We start from the raw sequence: 20,077 nt of genomic DNA, 5'->3' as shown, positions 1-20,077 counted from the left end.
TCCTCCCCGTCCTGCCTTACTTAGGAGGCGCCTTTGGGAAGTTGTTGCTTTAAAAGGCAAAAAAAAAAGAGAGCAAGGCCAGGCTGCCTGTCTTGTGGTGAGCCGCAGCTTGTGGTCGGCCTCTGGAGCAGCCCGAGGACCCTGGCTCGGCTATGTGAGCCCCTTTGCCCCATTTCCCCAGCCGGGTAAAATGAGCGCCAAGATATCTGGAGTTGGACGAGATGAGAGCTCCCCTGCAGCCCTGGGATGGAGGAGCGGCCTTTCTGCGCTTGGGGAGCCAGACTGGTAGGTACCCTGAAGGCAGCGCAGACGTGGAAGCAGCCGGGCCTTTACTTCAAACTGCTCTAACTTGGCAGTACCTGCCCTGGCTTGCCCTCTTCCGTCCACCTACAGCCTCCGAGAAAAGCCCAGGCCTTTTTCGTAGACCCACCTGAGAACCTGAGAAGCTGCCTGGCAGGGCTCCTGTATCAGCGAGCCCCCGCGTACCTCCTGCCGTGATTATAGGCTGATCATCTTTTAGTCGGCCAGACTCAATTCATTTTTAGAGTGGTATTTAAGGGGGTATATAGCAAGAGCAAAACAAAACATTCCCTCTCCCCGAAGGCTGTGACACATGGTCTCCCACTCGCCTTTAAAGCTGGCAAAGTGCATTCTTTGAGCCTTCCAGCCACCTTGTGATGAGGGAAATGAAACTCAGACTTACAGGTCCAGTTACTAAGAAAGGCTGGAAACCTAACTCGGTCCTCCCGGTTTCAAGTCCAGCATTGTTCACCACCCCAGAACATAACCTATGCACACATGCCAAGCATGCATGAACTTGGCAATACAAACATGAAGCAAAATAGCGTCCCCCAAAGTCTTTTGAGACACCCTGTATTCCTGGGATTCTTTACTCATTTCCCCCCAAACCCCTCAGCCCTCTGCTAGGAAATCAGATAAAGAAAAAAGCTTTGGTCTCTGACTCTGGGAGCTTCCCCACCATCCCGGAGACAAGAAACACACTCTAATAGAGAAATGAAGCCAAAGGTGGGTAAAGTGCCAAATGACTGGTTTGCCTCATCTCATTCATTTATTTGAAATCAAGAAAGAGACCTCCCAAGTCATCTAAGGACATCCTTCTCGTTTTACTTAAGAAAAACAGGCCCAGAAAAGGAAGGGACCTGGGCAAGGTCATGCAGGTTACTCACTTGCAGTCACGATTTGAACCTCGGTTCTTGGTCTGCAGACCTGAGGCTCCAGTCACATTACCTGCTCTCACAAGGTCACAGATGGACATACACACACCCTTGAAAAGACCCACAGATTTTAGCTTCCTTTCCCACCCAGCAGTTCACATAAGGGCCAGGGCCAACTTTCTAATTCTCTTCCCCCTCCCCCACCCCCTCCCCCCTGCCACACATCTTGAGTGAGAGGGAAGTGGTAGACAACCGGGAAGATGAGGACGCCTTTGACAGGGGAGCTGCAGGCCACCTCCGGAGAGCAGGGCCAGAGAGAGGCCACAGCACCTTTCATCTCAGAGGGGTGGCGAATCCAACACCCCTATCAGGGGGCGGAAGGGAGGTGGAGCAGACCACTTTGGAGCCTCTGGGGACCATAAAATTTTTACTGGGGTGGGTGAGGCAGGAAAGGAGATGAGAGGGGGTGGGGTGGGAGGAAGAGCTAATTCAGCCCCAGGGCTCTTCCTTTCAAGATCACCGAAGGTGCTCAAAAGCCAGAGAATTTAGCCGGCCAGAAGGTGGAAGGGGGGGGGCCCTGTAAAATGCCAGTTTTAAGGGAATGGCAGAAGGGCTAGTTCAGTCCCATTACTTTAGAGTAAAAGGAATAGAAATCCAGGGAGACGAAGAAAATTTGCCCTAAGTTAGGCAGCTAGAGAAAGAATGAGGCAGGACTAGGTAGAACCTAGGTGTCTTTCCCCAAACTCGGTCCTAGTCCAGAAAGGACTCCTCAAACAAACATGGAGTGCTACCTGTACCTCTGGGTCCCTTGGCAGGCAGATTGGGGGCATCAAAATGAAGGGGCCAAAGGGTGGTCAAAGGGGAGCATCCCCTCCTTCCCTTCCCTTCCCTCACCCAAAGAACAGTGGGGCGGTTGTGTTTGTATGGTGTGTAACTGTGGTTGTATTTTTGTGTCACATATTACAGGACGTGTGTATCACTGTATCGACATTTGTTTCATTGTGTAACTGTCTTACATTATCGGTATGATTAAAGTTCTATCAGTGTTGACCTTCCAAACACACACACACACACACACACACACACACACACACACACACACTATCCACACTGTCTAGCACAGTATAAAAGTGTGTTGACTGATTGGAGGGTGAGTGTAAGTTTTGACTGTAGTACATTCTCCCTTCCCTGGGTTTCTATTCCCCACCCTTTCAGCTGAGCTTGGACCAGAGTGCACTTGTGACCCTCCGAGTAGGTGAGAAGGCCTGCTGGACCTTCGAGAAGCTCTCCTTGCAGGTTTCAAAGTCTGGAGGGCAGAGAGACACGGAGACCGGGCAGCTACAAAAACAGGGCAAGTTTATTGTTGGGGGAAGGCCACATACAGGGACAGGATTAAGGCCACGGCACCGGGCACTGGCCCCTTTGTGCTAGGGGGTTTGGGAAGGAGAAGACAGGCTGTCACGGACACCCCCCCACCCATCCCATCCCGGGCTGTGCAAAGTGCTGCCATGTGGACAGGGCCCAGGGGCTAGTTCCCCAGGGGAGAAGAGACACCCCTCACCTCCCCTTTCCTAACCCCCACCCACAAACAGACAAGCCTGGTTTCCCTGGTCCAGCCAGAGAGAGGCTGTGCTGCCTGGCCCCCATACCTGCTAGGAGGTGGGCCTTTCCTAGGGATACCGGCCCCCACCAATCCCTGAGCTGAGAGGCGGGCATGACACCTGCAAACAACAATCCCCATCCCCAATGCCTATTTATAGGCATGTCTGACCTCCTAGCCCGAGAAGGGGGCTGAGAAGAGGAGGGAGGTTTTTTCAGCTCCCTAGAAGGGGATGTCTCCAGTGACCAGACCGAGGGCCCCATCTATCCTCCTAGGCATCCTACCCACACCGAGGTGGGGCTGGGGCACGGGGCCTGCCCATTCAGGGGGCCTAGGGCCAGTGCATTTATTTGTTCTCCTGCCCCATTCTGGAGGAGGAGGAGAGGCCCGGAGTACCCTAGAGGCGGAGCCAGAGCGCCTGGACTAGGGGGCTGGCACCACTAGGAGGGGTGGGACGGCCAGGCAATCACTTTGCCTCGGGTGGGTTATATTCCGTCTCTCCCGATGACACCTGCGAGATCCGCCGCGTTGATCTCCAAAGTCTCCTGGCAAACTGCCCTGAACGCACCTAGGGTGGGCAGAAGGGAAAAGTCATGCTCATGTTCCAGGCTTTCCCCCGCCCCGCCCCGCCCCCAGACACACGTCGGGGTTCTTCCCCTCACCTCCGAGGGCTGTCCAGCTCCCACCACTATCAGCTTCCCGTCCTCCAGCCCCACGAGAATGTGGCTCCTCTCCTTGGTCACGGCCACGCTGTAGATGGGCACCTTCATGGACAGTGAGGGCACGGCTGGGACCAGACTAAGGAGAGGGAAAAGAAAGGCAAGGTGGGATCCGAGCCAGGAGTGGGCAGGGGAAGGAAGGAGGGAGGGCGCGGATGGGGATGGCCCGAGCACTTTCAAAGCCTAGCAACACGGCTAAACCTCACATTACCGTGGGGACTACAATTTGATGACAACCCCGTGAGAGGGAGGCAGTCTGTTTATTTTATCACCCTAAATTTCCAGATGAGAAAACCGAGCAAATTGTCTACGAGTTGGAACCGGGCCTGGAGCTCAGAAAACAGCACGGCTAGGTGGTCCAGTGGATAAAGCTAACCCTGGAGTGTGAAAGAACTGAATTTGAATTCTGCCTCGGTCACTAGCTAGCTGTCTGACCCTGGGCAAGTCACTTAACCTATCACTCAGCCTCAGTTTCCTCAGGTGTAAAATGGGGGATAACAATAAATAGGACATATTTCATAGGCTTGTTGGGAGGATCCAGTGAGATGACATGTAAGTGATTTGCAGATCTCAAAGAATTATATAAACGCTGGCTATTATAATCGCAGCACATGCCAGGGCTGGGACAAAAAGGCTTACTGAACTCATCTATATTTCTGAGGTCTCCTCCAGCTCCAATATACTCTAACACTGGGTGTATTGCAGGAAAACAGACAGAGATGGAAGGAGACGTTAGAAAACAGAGCGCCCTTTCTACAGCTGGGAGATGTATGCAGAGCTACCTCTGGCAGCAGAAGCTCGGAGAACAGAAGGCCGGGGGAGCATGGTCTAAAGGCAGGGTCACCCGGGCTGGGACCCCCTGGAAACTGGTCTGTGTCAAGATAGACAGACGGAATCTGGGCCTGGAGGTCAGATTAGAGGCCTTAATGACAATTTCCAGGTCTGGGAATCTGACTTTCCTCCAAGGGTGGGAAGTGAACTCAGGAAGTAGCTGCTCACTTCAGCTAGTTGTGGGAGGCCCTGGGATAGTAATTACCGTAATACCCACTTCTGTGGTGCTTTAAAAGTTACCAAGCACAACCACCCTTTGAGGAAGAAAGCCGAAAAACTAATCAGCCTTCTCAGAAAGGGGAAGGGATTGGGTCACAGTCAGGGTCATTCAGCTCATACTTGACTCCAAGACATCTGATTCCAAGTCCTGGGCCCTTTCCACTAAACCATGTTATGGATCCTCAGATAAAAATCTTTGATCCTTGTTTGACTGTTGGTGGTTTGTTTATTTTGTTTTGTTTTGTTTTTTCGGGGGAGGGGGGGAGAGGGGTCCCATCTGTGACTTCATCTGGGCAGATAATTCCTTAGAATAGCAACAACTCTTTGGTAACTTGGAGCATTGGCTAGGGCCACTGAGGTGAAGTGACTTCCCCAGGGTCACACAGCCAGCATGTGTACCTTATGTTTGAACTGGCTGGTGTGATTTGCAATTGACTCCTCATCCCTTCACTCTGACACAGTCCTCTCCTGTCAGTACCTGTGACTACTACTTATGCACCTGGAGTATGGACCCAGGCTAGAAAGAACTGGATTGAGATAAAGGAGGCAGGGCCTGTCTCTCAATGCCACAGGCTAAGAGGACACCTAGAAGTCCAGGATGAAGAAGCAGAAAGAAGAGTATTCTTGGCATTAGAAGACCTGGCTGCAAGCCTACACCTTCCCTGAGCTGGGGTTTCCTGATGGATGAAGTGGGGATGGAGTGATCCCTCCTCTTCTCCTATTCACATGGGTGTTTTGAATAAGTAAAGCCACCATGGGAATGTGGATAGGAACTGGGCCTGGGATTGTATCAGTACAGGGAGCTCTCTTTACCAGTGCAGGTCTGTGCACCTTCTCTGCACCTTAGGGTCTTCAAGACTTAACCCAGAGCAGAGGTATCAAATACAGAGCAGACCCACAACACACCCAGTGCAGCCAAGCCAGATTAAAATGTAATTGGAAAACAGTGAACAAAACAAATGACAATAACAGGAACAAAGACAACATGGTTTTTCTAAGGCAGCATGCCACAGGGATCCATTGCTATTTGAGTTTGACACCGCTGGCCCAAAGAACAGAGAAGTTAAGTGATGTGCCCAGCATCACAGGCCAGACTTGAACCCAGACTTTTCCAACCCCAAGGGCAGAGCTCTCTTTAGTGCATTACCTCTCCAGGTGGAAGGACTAGAGCTACAAGATAAAGAGACAAGGTGCCGGGGAGAAGACGATGTCCCAGTCATGGGTGGGGATGTGGGGAATCCATGGAACGTCTGAAAACTCTACTTGGTCCCAAGGCAGACCTGGGAATGATTCCGGAGGACAGGGATCTTGAGATAAGTAGAGGCCACAAGGACAGTGATAACATTTTGTAGCAAGAAGAGACCTTTGGGATTATCTAGTACAACCTCCTTATTTTACACAGGAGGAAACTGAGGCCAAGGTAGGGGAAGGGGCTTACCTAAAGCCATGCAGCCAGTAAGTGCATAAGCAGGGATTTGAACCCAGGTCTCTTAGGGCTGGGGTGCTTAGGGTGGAGGAGATCAAGGGAAAATCGAAGTGATGTAACAGAATGTGGTGTAAATTTATAGGCCAGGAGTCAGCTACATGTGGCTGAATTGGTTGTGCCTGAAATGACTGGATTACAAAATCCTGCCTCTTGTAAAGGCTGCCCAGCAGGTGGGGATGTTTGCACAGAAAGGCTGGGCCAGATGCAGAGGGGGAACAGAGAGGCCAAGGCGACTGCTGCCAAGCAAGAGGAGGCGATGAAGAAAGACAGCAAAGTCCATGATGGTGGGGAGAGGGCCTCGCTTATCTTTGTACCTGCCCAGCACTCAGCCCAAGGTTCTGCGCATGGGAGGTGATGAATGAATGGATTATTCATAAATATTTTCACAAATGTTATTAACAATCACATAACAAATGATAAATATATAAACAATAAAATTTCACAAATATTCATAAATCATAAATTAATTTCCATTTAATTCAACAATAGTTTATTATATGTGTATATGTATATGTATATGTATATGTATATGTATATGTATATGTATATGTATATGTATATGTATATGTATATGTATATGTAAAAGTGTATATGTATATGTAAAAGTAGCAAGTACTGAACTGAGTGCTAGGGTTGTATGTGTGTGTGTGTGTGTGTGTGTGTGTGGTGAGGGGAGATACACAGTTTCACTAAGATATGGTTCCTGGCCTCATGGAGCACAAATGGTCCCTGTCCTTGAACTCCCTGTCTGGGAGGAGCCCTCGGGCAGGCAGGGGGGAGAGTCATGAAACACAGGTAGAACAGATTGTAGGCAGAGCAATTCAACACTAGGGAGAGTTAGCAGACTTTTCACTGGAATTATTATCATTCATGTATTCATCCATTCATGCCTACCAGACCATAAGTCAGTCAAGGAGTATTTATTAAGCACTTACTACAGACTAGACACTTTGCTAAGTTCTGGGCCTACAAAGAGAAGCAAACCCCCCCCCCCCCCCCCCCGCAAAACCAAGCAGGCACTGCTCTTAAAGAGCCCCACCACAGCAGGGACTATAACTTGTCTGAACCTTAATTTCCCCTTGAGCACAGCACAGGCCCACATGAATGGCAGGGACTTAATTAGCCTCAGCCAGCCAGCCAGCCAGCCAATGCTTACTAAATGCCTACTGTCTACAAGGCCCTACGGTCAGTCCTGGGGAAGATCAGACATGAGAGCGCCATCCTCACACATCCTGTAACCCAGGAGGCATGAATGAATACGTTCAACACGCATTTAATCTGGCCCCTGCAGGACAAGGTCATGACTACAAAAATGGGGAGAGGAAAGGGAAGGGGGGCTGAGTACAAAATATGTGCCCTCTGTGTACACCAGGCCAGTGCAGGGCTGGCTGGCCCTGCTGCCGAATCCCCGTGGGCAGCCCAGCACACACATGCCTGTGTGGACATGCGTTTGCATACTGGGACCCGTCCTCTCCTCTGTCACTTTTGGGAAAATACATCAATATTACAATGAACCCAAGTTTAGGCTTTTTGAGCCCCCGCACCGAGCCCCAGGTATCACGCAGTGTAGGAACTTAATACATGTTTTGTTGAATGAAAGAAGGAAATGGCTTTTTAGGCTTCAAAGGAAGCCCAGAGGGGCAGGGGGAGATCTCACCTGTGCAGGTGGAGGAGGTGAAGGTTGCACTGAGCTGTGCCCAACAGTACAAAGGCATCAGTCAGAGCCAGGGCTGTGGGTTGCTCCTCTAGCTTCTGTGATGCCAGCAGCCGCCCATTCACTGAATAGAGGTGCAAGAAGTAGCTCATCTAGGGTAGGGAAGAGGATGGAAAGTCAGACTGATTTTCATCCCTACTGATCCAGTTACCCCACTGACTCCCCCTTCCCAACCTTAAGATGGAGACTCCCTTACCCTGGTACTCTACAGCTTGTGTCCTCTATCCTAGGGTGTTCTCACCTATCTTTATCCCTTCCTGCCCCATTAGGGTACCTCCTCCTTCCCATTAAGGGTTAAGGTCCCTTTCTTCTAGACTGAGTGTTCTCTTTTAAATATTTTATTTTTTTCCAATTACATGTAAGATTTCTAAACTTTTTTTTTTAAGGATAGGCAATGGGGTTAAGTGACTTGCCCAAGGTCACGCACAGCTAGTAAGTGTTATGTGTCTGAGGCCAGATTTGAACTCAGGTCCTCCTGAATCCAGGGCTCATGCTCTATCCACTGCGCCACTTAGCTGCCCCAAAATTTTTAAACATTTTTAAATTTTTATTTATTTTGAACTTAAATACAAAAAACAAAAGAACATTTCCATGTACCCAACACAACATAAAGAGGACTCAACATAAAACCATTTCATTTCAGACTGTTTACTTTAATGAAAAAAAACCTATGTAATAAATACTACACGTTGTTTTCAAAGCTACCCTGCTTTTCTGTGCTTCCTTCTAAGTTTTCTTGTATTCTCTGCTGTGCATTAATGTTTGGTTTTTAAATTTTTGAGTTCCAAATTCTCTCCCTCCTTCTCCTCTCCCCTCATGGGGAAGGCAAGCAATTGGATAGAGGTTATACATGTTCAGTCATGCAAAACATATTTTTTTATTATTTCTTCCAGGGTGTTCCCCACACATTCACACAGGCACATACATGCAACACACACACACACACACACATGCATGCATGCATGAATGCATACATACATACCTGGGCCCCTGGCCGTTCCTGAGCCAAGCTCTGCACCACAATCTGGCCCTCAGGTCCCAGGGCCAGGTGGGCCACAGGCCCGGGCACTGCACCCCCTAAGGGCTGAAGTGAAGCCACAAACTGACCTCTCCTGATCGTATGGATGATTACTGTGCCATCCTGGAGAGAATATGACATTATGATATGGATTCAGAACAAGGAGACATGGGGTCAGAGGACAGAAAACTCTCCCAAGCCCTGCCTGGAATCCCTTCTTATCCCCCCACCAAAAACAAAAGTAAAAACATGGCGCTGCCATGGTCCTGACCAGCACCTCTGAGGCCCCAGCCTCACCTTGGAGCCTGACACAGCCATGTCCAGCTCTGTGCTGATGGCCACACACGTCACCTCAGCCTCATGCCCATATAGTACCTGCACTGGTTTTGAAGCCAGCCCTGCTGACAGGCCACCCTGTGGGAGAGAAATGGCACGAGGAGACTAAACAAGGAAGTCCTCTATAAGTGGGAAGAGAAGTAGGGGGTGGGGGGTGGAGGAAGAAGGAGTACCCCACATGTGCATTAATGCCCATGAGGGAAAGGAGGAAGAGAAAGACGTTCATCTGGTCATGTCATTCCTCTACTCAAAAACCTTCAGTTGCTCCTGATTGCCTTCCAAGTTCACATTGCCCTGCTTGGCCTTCTACAACACAGGGCCACTATACCTACCTTTCCAGCTTTAAACCATGTTACTTCCCCTCTGTGTAGTCTACACTGCAGATAAGTTAAGAGCTGTACACCTTGATGCATTCTGCCTTAGCTTCCTCCGCCATCTTGCCTTAGCTTACACACTGTTTTCTAGGCCTGGCCTCTCTCTTGTTCTTGACTTCTTATATTCCTATTCTGCCTTTAAAGGCAATCCAACTGGATCTTCTTCGTCACTTCTGGCCTTCCCCTCAGACCTCACAAATATTTGTTTGACACTCTTCCAGTGCAGGCAGGTCACCTCAGCTTGTTTCCAGAGCAATACTTGCTTGTGTAATAAACACTGTGAATTATAGTTATCTGCCCTGGGTAGACTGTGAGCCACATGAAAGGCACAGAAAGAAGACAGAAAGAAAAGAAAGAAAGGAAGGAGGAAAAAGGGAAGGGAGGTAGGAAGGAAATAAAGAAGAAAAAGAGAGAAAGGAAGAAAGAAAAAGAAAAAAGGAAGGAGAGAGAAAGTCAATGTAAAAAATATAAAAATAAAAGTCAATGTCACACTTACAAATATAAAGAAGAGAGAAAAAAGTTCAGGAGGGGACAAAGAAGCAAGGGAATATGGTATACTGTTGTGTTAAACTGCACATATACTTTAAAAGAACAAACTGTACATAACATGGTTTCATATACAAGTATCTTTTTCCTACTGTTTGCATGTGGAAATGTTTATGTTCATTAATGTCTATTAAAGTCCAGAATGAAAAAAGTATTTTGGAAAAAAAATGGTTTGGGGGTTGAGAATAGGTAAATGGGATAGATTGAACCATATCAAACCAGACCAGAAGAGAAACCAAGAACGACAGAAAAGAGAAGAAAAAGAACTGAAAACAAAAAGGACAGAGAACATCTATCTCTGTCCCTAGACCAGCCACCCCTCTCCCCCAGTTACTGCCCCAGTCTGGTTCTTGTCCCCTTGTCCTCAGGGAGCTCACCTGTTGTAGGACCTGCCACACCATGCAGGTTGTGTCCCGGGAGCCTGAGATGAGGTAGAGTCCACACAGATCCAGGGCCAGGCAGGTCACCACATCTGCAGGCAAACATATAGATGGATGGATTTTGGAGACTTCCTGGCCCCATCATCCCTTGGCCATAGGCTTCTCCCTCTCTGTTCCCTACCCCCACCCCCCTGCATCAGGACAGCCCATACCAATGTGGCGACTGAGCTGGCTCAGTAGTTTGCCGCGGGGCAGGCTTGTCACTCGAAGGCTGCCATCCCAGTGACCACCACTGAACAGGAGCTTCCCATCTGGGGCCACAGCCAAAGCGCAGCCACTCACGCCCCCACCCGGTGCCCAAGGGCCACTCAGTAGTCTCTGTGTCCTAGGATAGAAGAGGGCACTGAGTACAAGGCTGGCCGCACATGAACACACACGTTTCTTCCTGTCTTCTTCACATATGCCCTATCGATGGTACTAGCATCTGCCCTCCAACTCCCTTATCCTAGCGGTCCCCCCCCCACATTTGTATTTGGTAATATCCTGTCTGTATCCTATCACTCCTTGCCCTCCTGTTCTCAGACCCTCCCTCTCCCTCAACATCTGTCCACCCTCATACTTGGCGTTGGACACAGTAGGGTCCTTGCTGAAAGTAAAGTAGTTGCTAATGTTCCGATCATAAGGCAGCCAATTGTGGGTGCCCAGCAGCCCACTGGCATTCACGGTCACCTTTGGGAATGAGAAGAAAAACACGGATGAGAATCCATCTAAATAAGAAGGGCCAAGAGTCAGAAGGGTAAAGGTAGATTGGAGAGTATGAGGCTAGGCAAAGGAGAAAAGACTAGAAGGTTCAAGGATGGCAGAAGAGTCAGGGGTCCAGGAAGACCACCATCCTTTCCTCCCTACAGCTCCTCAATGAGGACTTACCAGCAAGTCTGGAGATCCCTGGGTCATGAAGGAATGGGACTGCCGGTGGGGCACTACGGCCAACACAAGGGGCACGCCATCGCTGATGCCCTATGGCATAAGAAGCACAACTTATACCTCCTTGCCCAGTCAGACCCCAGGGATGACAAGAGAAGGCCCTAAAGATTCCCTAAGCTGCTGGAGAGAAGAATTCCAGGACACTGTCTTATCCCATCACCTTCTTCAGGCATTATTTATATCCAGGTAATTTTTTAAATTACTTTTTTCAGAGCATTTTACATTTCTTAAAAGTGCTTTCAAATCCGTTAATTCATTTTATCCTCCCAAACGCCCAAACAGGAGATGAAGGAAATACATTGTTATCCCCATTAACAGAGGCGGGATCTGAAGGCCAGAGAAGTGAAGTGGCCCAAGGTCATGGAGTGTGGGAGTACCAGAGTCAGATCTAGAATAATAATAACAACAGTAATAACAGCTGGCACTTATATAGTGCTTTAAGGTTTACAAAGCACTGCACACGTCATCTCATTTCATCTTGATTGTCAGCCAAAGGCTTCTCCTTTGACACAGAGTTCTTGGGTCTGGCTGATCCCGCTCACCTCAACGAAGAAGGCCTTGAGCTGGTCAAGGTTCTGGAAGAGGTTTGGCGAATACGTATCAAGCCTTGCCAGGCGGCGAGCAGCGTCTTCAGCAGAGAGACGGGGAGGGTGAGGCTCCTGAAGACACATCCAGGAGGGAGGAGGAGGCCCAAGTCAGTTCCAAGCCTGGACAAAACCTCAGGGTACTGCTCCCTTTTCCTCTAAGCCCCTCCCACCAGCCCCGGCCTCACCTTGAGCAGCTGGCAAGGGGTCTGTCCAAAATTGCTGATGATGCCCTCCAAGGCTTTCCGTTCTGTCTCATCTGCCACGGCATCTAGATCCACAGCCCCTAAGGGGTTTGGAAACACTGTATTGTCCACAGACCCATAGATTCTCACAGGTGAGAGGACCTTAGAACACAGACTACCAGAGGCGGAAAGGGACCCTCTGGCACAGCAGCTAGCAGACAGTAGTGACTTGACTGATGTTTGTTCTTTTGGCTTAGTTAAATAAAGTATGTAGATCAGGGGGAAATCTGTAGTAATCTTCACAGATTGCACAATTTTTCTCTTTCTGCTATGGCCAAGTACATGCTACCTATGCTTAAAAGTTCAGGTCAGTCTTCCTCCCAAAAGAGACGAGGGAAGAGCTTGAAGAACACTTCTCTATCCTTCATGTTATCAAGGAGAATAAAATATTCCTTTTTTTAAAAAATGGGAGAACTTCAATGTGAAAACAAACAGAAAGGATTTTAAGAAGCAGAGGGGAATTCTGACTTGCATCAGGAGGTTGAAGGGTGGAAGAATATGACCCAGAGAAGAAAGGGAAGAAGGACCAACTGAACCCTTGATGTTAAGTGGTAGATATGGAAACCCTCCCCCAAGAGGAGGAAGCTGGAGCTCTAAAGAGGAAGTAGCTGCTTGTCCTCTGAGGATCCAGGATGGAATCAACAGGTGCTGTCAGGTCAGAGTTCAGCCGGAAAAGGTCTGAGGAAGAGCAGGGGAGTTATGGTGACTGGAGACTCTGCTGAGGGAAACTGAAGCAGCCGTGAGTCTGATGAGAGCAGGAAGACTGTTGTCTTCTCTAGACATGTCTAGGATGTGTTGGAGAAGCTCCCAAGATGTGTCAAATTAAGGATCACAAGACGCTAGATCTAGAGTCGGAAGAGACATTAGAGGCCCTAGAGTCCACGGGGAAACAGGCAAACCAAGTTGCCCAAGTGCACCCATGTAGTAACAAGGGCAGAATCTGAACTCAGATTCTCTGACTCCACATTCTAAGCTCTTTCCATTGTGCCAGTAAGGTTACTTGATGACCGCTACTTATTTCTAGTGATTCAAGTGGAAATAGATGATACCGCCAGAAAGAATCTACAAAGCATTGCTAAAGATCATAAAATCTTCAGCAAGAAATATTACCTCAGAGGCACAGGGAATACATTCCCCACACCTGCCCATTTAAAGCAAGGTGTTCAAAATACAAAGGCAGAGTTGGGAAGCTGATTAAGAAAATGGTGTCTGAAAAATGGATTTCAATTTCTGAGCCATGGCTCAGGCCTCTCAGGGTCCAGTTGTTTCCTGTTAGTTAAAATAGTTAACTTCCTTTTTTTTTTTTTTGCTGATGATATCTAGTACTTAATATTCCAATTACGTCCCAGTCTGTTTCTAAAAGAAAGTATTCCTGATACATGTCTAAGCCTTTTATACAGTCTAAAAGGCTCTGACTTGTTTCTTACTCCTGATTTACATTTTTTTGGGGGGGAGGGGGACCATCTGTCCCTATGCCCTCCTTTGAACCGGAAATTTCCAACTATAAATGTATGTGTTCATTTAACTTGAAAGGTCTTATCTAAGTTCTTTGCAGAACGTCTCTACCTTCTCATCCTCTGCAACCAATGTTGACTATTTGCAAATAGTTACCATGGGCACTGCAACATGAGATGACCAATGCATACTGCAATGTTTCTTAATATCCTTGGATGCATGATAAAACCAATCCTGTCAACATATCTGCCTCTCCTAACAGAACCAGTGAGCCATCCTGCCATTTGGCTACAATTCCCTTCTTGTCTTCTGGCTGTGTTTACAGGAAGAACGTCAAGGTTGAGATGATTCTCCTCCTCCAACAGGGCATATACTTTGTAGGCAAGGCTTTAGACAAGGGTTTCTCCAAAGTAACAATGACTAGGTTAAAGATATGTAAAGATATATACCTTACTCATAAAGGAACAGGAAAGACAAGAAGGGAGTAGAAGTGGAGTAAGGTTATACAATACGGAGATACTGTCATGTGAAGAAATCCAGGAACCAGAGTAGGTCAGCATAACAGAGGATATGTGAATGATAAGTGATACAGGAAGAAAGAGGAGACATTGTTATTAGGATATTCTACAGATTAGCTGGACAGAAGGAAGAAACAGAGTAAATGGTTGTTGGAAATAGAGAAATGGGGTACTTTGGTAGAAAGGTAGTAAATTTGAGAAAAGTAACTAATTACTTTATCTTAGAATTTGTTAACAGAGAAGAAGAAAGCTAGGCTTAATCTGATGTACTCTAGATTTGGGAAGAGCAGATTTCAAAGTGTTCAGAGCATGGGTTTAACAAGGGATGTCACCCCAAGAGAGATAATAAGGTATCAGCAATTAAATTCTGAAGAAAGAAAAACAATTCTTATGAGAAAGGGGTATTGTTTAAAAAGACCAAGAAGGATACAGATAGAACTCAACCAACTTGGGTCTTAATAAGACACCTACAGAAGATGGCAGGTTAAGTAATAGAGAATGAACACAAAAGATCAACATTCTGCTTCTTCTCCAAGAATAGAATGAGAAGCATTAACTCTCAGAACGACTTGAGGAACATCTAGGAAAGTTAAGGAAGTCACTGAAGACTTCTGCAGTTGTATTGAGGGGGAAGAGAATTATCAAGGAAGAGCTAGAGACCATTGCTGTGAGTACATGGGATGACTGATAATAGATGATGTGGAACTTTCATCTTATTTTTCTTCACTTTTCTTTGCCAAGGAGAACAGTGATTGATTGCTATGGAAAGGACAGAATAAAAAGAGTTAGCAGGGAGTTGAAACCCAAGATAAGTGGTGAGAAAGTCCCTGGCTGCATTTGACAAATTCAAGTCACCCAGTCAATATGAACCACATCCCATGGTACCGAAAGAACTAGCAGATGTGCTTGCCCACCCACTGTCAGTGACCTTTGAAAGACTGTGGACAAATCTGGAACTCAAAATTAAAAAAAAAAAGAGAGAGAGAGAATGCTAAAAATTAATTAATTGAAATCTAAAAATAAAATAGATTGTGGAGAGTAGAAGCATCTCTACACTAAAGAAAAGCAAATGTCCTGATTTCAAAAAATAATTATATAGAATTTATAGAAATTGTAGAATCTGCAAACTATAAGACACTGAGTTCTGATTAATGAAAAAATTTGAGGACGTATTAATTACTAAAGGGATTATTAGTAACTGTCTAGAAAAGGAAGTGGCAGTCACAAAGAGTCCATGAAGCTTTATCAAGAACAGGTCAAACCAAAGAAGAAAGGGACTACAAGGACCGAACATCATATATGCTGTCTGAGGTAATCACTATAGCAGATTTGTTGCTTAACTGTTTTTATTTATCACAAGTGAAGGTTCAATCTGGGCCTGGATTGAAATGTCTGTCATGTGAAGACAAAAGGCATCAATAAAAAAGAAAAAAACACAGGACAGTATAATTGGACTGATAGATGAAGGGAATTCTGTAGGTCTAGATGGCCTAAATTTCTTCTGAACATTTGACAAAATCTCTCATGAATGTCTTGTGGAAAAGATGGAGAGATATGGGCTAGAAAATACAATATAGGTAGTTGGATTCAGAAATGGTTGAATGACTTACCACACCACACAAAAGTTCAATGTGAACTTGAAAGGCCTCTGGTGGAGGAAGCCAGGGATCTGTGCTTGGCCCTCTGCTGCTGGACATTTTTATTAATGACTTGGATAAAGGCATGGACAGTATGCTTATCACATATGAAAGTGACACATAGCTAGGAGGGTGACAGAGTCAGGATCCAAAAGAAAAAAAATCTAGACAAGCTAGAATGCTGCATCAAATCTAATGTAAAATGCCATAAGGGGGCAGCTAGGTGGCGCGGTGGATAGAGCACCAGCCCTGAAGTGAGGAGGACCTGACTTCAAATCCAGCCTCAGACCAAACACTTGACACTTACTAGCTGTGTAACCCCTGGGCAAGTCACTTAACCCCAATTGCCTAAAAAAAAAAAAAAGGAAAAAAAATAAAATGTCATAAGAATAAATGTGAGACCCAATATTTGGGCTAAAAAAAAAAACCAAACAACTTCACAAATGCAAGATGGGGAAGGGGATGGCTAGGGAACAGTTTGTCTGAGAAGGATCTGGGAAGAATAAGAGACCATCCCTGCCCTCTGGGAGCTCCCAGGCAGGAAATAGTTCAAGCCAGCCTAGAAGCGCAAAGCCAGAGGCCAAAAAGATCTGGAGAAGTCAGAGAATGCTTTCTGAAGAAGGTGGAATGAGAGCTGGGCTGTGTAGAACACTGCAAGAGGATGTGGACCACCAAGATTATAAATCACACCCATAAAACAGATGATGGAACTGAGGTTGAGAGTGAGTGGTGAGATGATTTACCCAATGTCACATAACCAGTACGGGCCAGTGCTGGGACTTTCAAATACAGGCGAATGTAAGCTTCTTGAGGGTAGGGGACATTTTTGGTTTTTTTTTCATATCTCTAACACCTTGTATACTGTGAGCATTCAGTAAATATCTGTTAATTTTAGTAGAGGTGGCTCTTCTGAGTCCAATTCCAGAGTTCTTTCTTTCACACTGCGACACCTTTTCCTGTGCCTCCTCCTCTTCCTCACTGCTAGCTAGGCTTATCTCTAGCACTCTCTCCCACCCCTGTACATACATCCCTGGCTTCTACACCTCTGCTTCATTTCTGCTTGATCAAAAACTCAACCTTCCAGGTGTGGCTCAAATCCTCCCTGACCACCTCAGCCTACCGTGATCTCACCCCCTCCTCTGAACTCTTACTGTCCTTAAAATCAGCCCCTCTTGATCCTGTCCTTTCTGTCCTGGTCTGACCTCTCTAGTGCCATGTCTCCCTAACTTGGGCCCAAGAGGAGCAGGTCATAGGATCACAGAATGCTACAGCTGGGGAGGACCTAAGGTCCTAGTCCAGCCCCTGCCCTCATTTTTGTGGACCAAAAAGCTGGGGTGAAATAATTTTCACAGGGCCACATCAACAGCTAGTGTCACAGCTGGGATCTGAATCCAGGTTTCCTGATTCCAAGTCCAGCGTTCTTTCTACCATACCAGGCTGCCTCCATACTGCCCGTTGGGTACAAGAGAAGCTGAGGCCTGCCTATCCTAGGCTCAAGAGCTGAAAGCAGCTTGGGGTGCCTCTCCCACTCCAAATCCAGAGATCTTGACATCATACAGCACTCCCAGCCCTGCCCTTCCCCCCCAGGGGAGCCACACCAGGTGAGCTACGTCCTACCCTCACCCTCGTAGGTGCAGTAGTAGAAGACATTGAGAGCCTCCACAGCAGCAGGCCCCCGCTGCTTGCAGCCAAAGATGAGGTCGATCCATTCATGGAGGTGGGCGGACACATGCTCTGATTCCTGGGGGGGAGAGGTGGGGATGGCCATGGGGGGTCACTGCACAGTCACACACACCCCTCCTGAGCTTGGGACAGTGGGACAGGGGCAGCGGTGGGAAGCGGAAAGGCCTAGGGTGAAAGGGGTTGGGAGGATCAGGGTAGAGTTGAATAGAGTTGAGGACTGGGGAAAGAGGAGGCTTAAGATGAATGGATGGAGAATGCATGGATGAATAGCCAGCCTGACTCCCTGGCTCACCTCTCTTCCTTTAACCCCATCCCGATCCCAGCCTTGATCCCGCTCCCAGAGTTCTACACTTGCACAGACCATACCCGCTTACCAGGGCCTTTCGGTGCTGATGAATAAAATCTTCCCGGGAACGGGCCCATCGGGGCAGCACCACATCACCCACCTTCTCATTGGTTAACTGAAGGCTACCCAGATCAAATCCTGGAGGGGACAGCAGGTGAGGGTCTTGGTTCAGGTCCCCCATCATTGTCCTCCTTTGCCCCCAAGACCTACATCCCTCCCATTCTTCTTCCTGCTTTCAGGTCCTACATCCCCCCCCATAGCTCTCCCTGTCCCTTAGTTGTATATCTCTCGCCTTCTCTTCCAGTCCCCAGAACCAATATCCTTCCCACTCCTCTCTCTGTTCCCCAGTCCTATGCCCCTCCATCACACAGCAATTTTTTCACACTCCACCTCTAATCCTGGTGTTTCTCCAATAGTGTCCCTGTTTTTCCACCTCACTTCCATTTCTCTCTTTCCCAATTTCTGCATTCAATTGTTCCCGTCTCTCAGGGCCTCCAAAGCCCCTGGTCTCCCTCACCATTCTGGTTTTCTAGGAAGTCAGGGAAGTAGAAAAACTCAGGGATGAGCTCCTTGACATCAGCCGGACTCTCCAGGCGTGCCTGCCAGGCAGCTGCCACAGAGTGGAACTGCCGATCTGAGCAGTCAAATCTATAGGGGAGAACAGACAGCTCTGTGAGGTGCGTGGACGTGACCAAGTCAGGACAAACCCAGGGGGATGGGCAGATGCACCTGGAGGAAGAGGACCTAGGTTTAAATCCCCACTGTTCCACTGTGCTATCTGTGTGACCATGAGACAACTTGGGTCTCTGTTTCCTCATATGAAAAATGAAGTTGGACCAAATGATCTCCAATGTCCCTTCCAGCTCTAAGTCTTATGAAATCTATGAAGCCCAGAACTATCTGGGCATGCCCAATGGAAAGGGCAGGTTCCGGTGAGACCCACATATGCCCAAGTGCATAAACGAGGGCTCTATGAGAAACACGGATTGGAGAAATGGAAAAATTGAGTCCTGTTTGACACGGAAAAACTCGACATGCCAAGAAGAACAGAAAGACATGACTCTGTAATGGATAGAGGGAGGCACAGAGAGGCCTCAGGGACTGTGACAAGCCAGAGCAGTCTCCTTCATAGGTGGTTTGTGAAATTTGGAGAGTCACTCCCCAGAGGGTCTCTGAGGGCTGACTCATCAAAGAGACCTGGAGGGGTAGGTACAATCGAGAACCTGAGAGGGGAGAAACAAGGACATTCCTAGAGCTCAGGATGTGTTCAACATGTTAGCTCTGCAAAGTGCTGAGGGCTAGAGGCATTCCACGTTGTGAATTTCCTCAAATGGATTTTGGTTGGATTCTTTGTCTCCTGGTAAGGTGGTCCTAGCCTCTGCACTCAGTTCCCTGATTCATGTCAGCTGATATTGAGGATCCTCTCAGTGGTTATATCAAGGAATCTCATATGATCTTAACACATGCACAAAAAATATTTTGTTGGAGGACAGACTTTAAGGCAATGTCTTTTCCTACAGATTTAAATGCTTTTTTAAAAAATCAATAATAAATGCAGTGAAATGCTGTATTCCTTACACCCTTCAGTCCACATTGTGACTATGAAAGTGCTGTCTGTTGTAGAAAAACCATCCACAAAGCCTGTTCCCTTCTCACATTTTCATCGTCCACCTTTGACAAGTACGTATGTTATTCTCATAAAGATTTTACAGAGATGAGCAACTATACACAGATTCATAGTCTTAAAATCTCCCTCATTTAGATATTAATATTATCTACAATTTTCCCATTCTTTCCATTTCTTTCCTTCTTTGAGACATCAGCAAAGATTTTCTCAGTGCATATTTGTTCAGGTCCAGCTGCTCTTCCTAATTTCATCTTCTAAAATGCCATTTCTCTTTGCTAACATCACATATTTGGACAAGAGATGTTAAAAACTATAAGTTGTGATTCCAGTATCATCAGTGACAGAACAAACTGATACAGAAATACTTGGAGATTTGGTCCATCTTCTGCCCACCTGTTGTCTTCCTTTCATTTTCCTCTTTAAATGATCTTGGTATGAACTGGCTTTATTCGATTTCATGCTAAGCTTTCTACACACTTTTCCTCTCCTCCGTTTTGGGAGGCAATATTCCTCAATCTCCCACTATCTTCCTCCATAACGTTTTACAGATGAATGAGCCTGACCTTTAAACTCATCTTGCCTTTGGCTGCCATGTTTCTT

The 20,077-nt window shown here is 47.2% G+C and overlaps 1 protein-coding gene across 1 annotated transcript in view; it reads right to left on the bottom strand.

Moving 5' to 3' along the window:
* Positions 1–2,514: 2,514 nt before the first annotated feature.
* Positions 2,515–20,077, bottom strand: part of NBEAL2 (neurobeachin like 2) — a 102,023-nt gene continuing 84,460 nt past the window's right edge. The window contains 14 exon segments of the mRNA XM_078152446.1: positions 2,515–3,343; positions 3,438–3,573; positions 7,688–7,836; positions 8,727–8,885; positions 9,060–9,176; positions 10,396–10,490; positions 10,611–10,783; positions 11,018–11,127; positions 11,326–11,415; positions 11,925–12,041; positions 12,155–12,252; positions 17,445–17,562; positions 17,879–17,988; positions 18,368–18,498. Of these exon segments, the coding sequence (XP_078008572.1) occupies positions 3,242–3,343; positions 3,438–3,573; positions 7,688–7,836; positions 8,727–8,885; positions 9,060–9,176; positions 10,396–10,490; positions 10,611–10,783; positions 11,018–11,127; positions 11,326–11,415; positions 11,925–12,041; positions 12,155–12,252; positions 17,445–17,562; positions 17,879–17,988; positions 18,368–18,498 (1,705 nt within the window). The 3' untranslated portion in view covers positions 2,515–3,241.

Source organism: Phascolarctos cinereus, unplaced genomic scaffold, assembly GCF_003287225.1.
Source record: "Phascolarctos cinereus isolate Bilbo 61053 unplaced genomic scaffold, phaCin_HiC Scaffold_4;HRSCAF=312, whole genome shotgun sequence".
Taxonomy (NCBI): Eukaryota; Metazoa; Chordata; class Mammalia; order Diprotodontia; family Phascolarctidae; genus Phascolarctos; species Phascolarctos cinereus.
The sequence above is the reverse complement of the archived record's forward strand: the minus strand, read 5'-3'. Positions and strand labels throughout refer to the sequence as shown.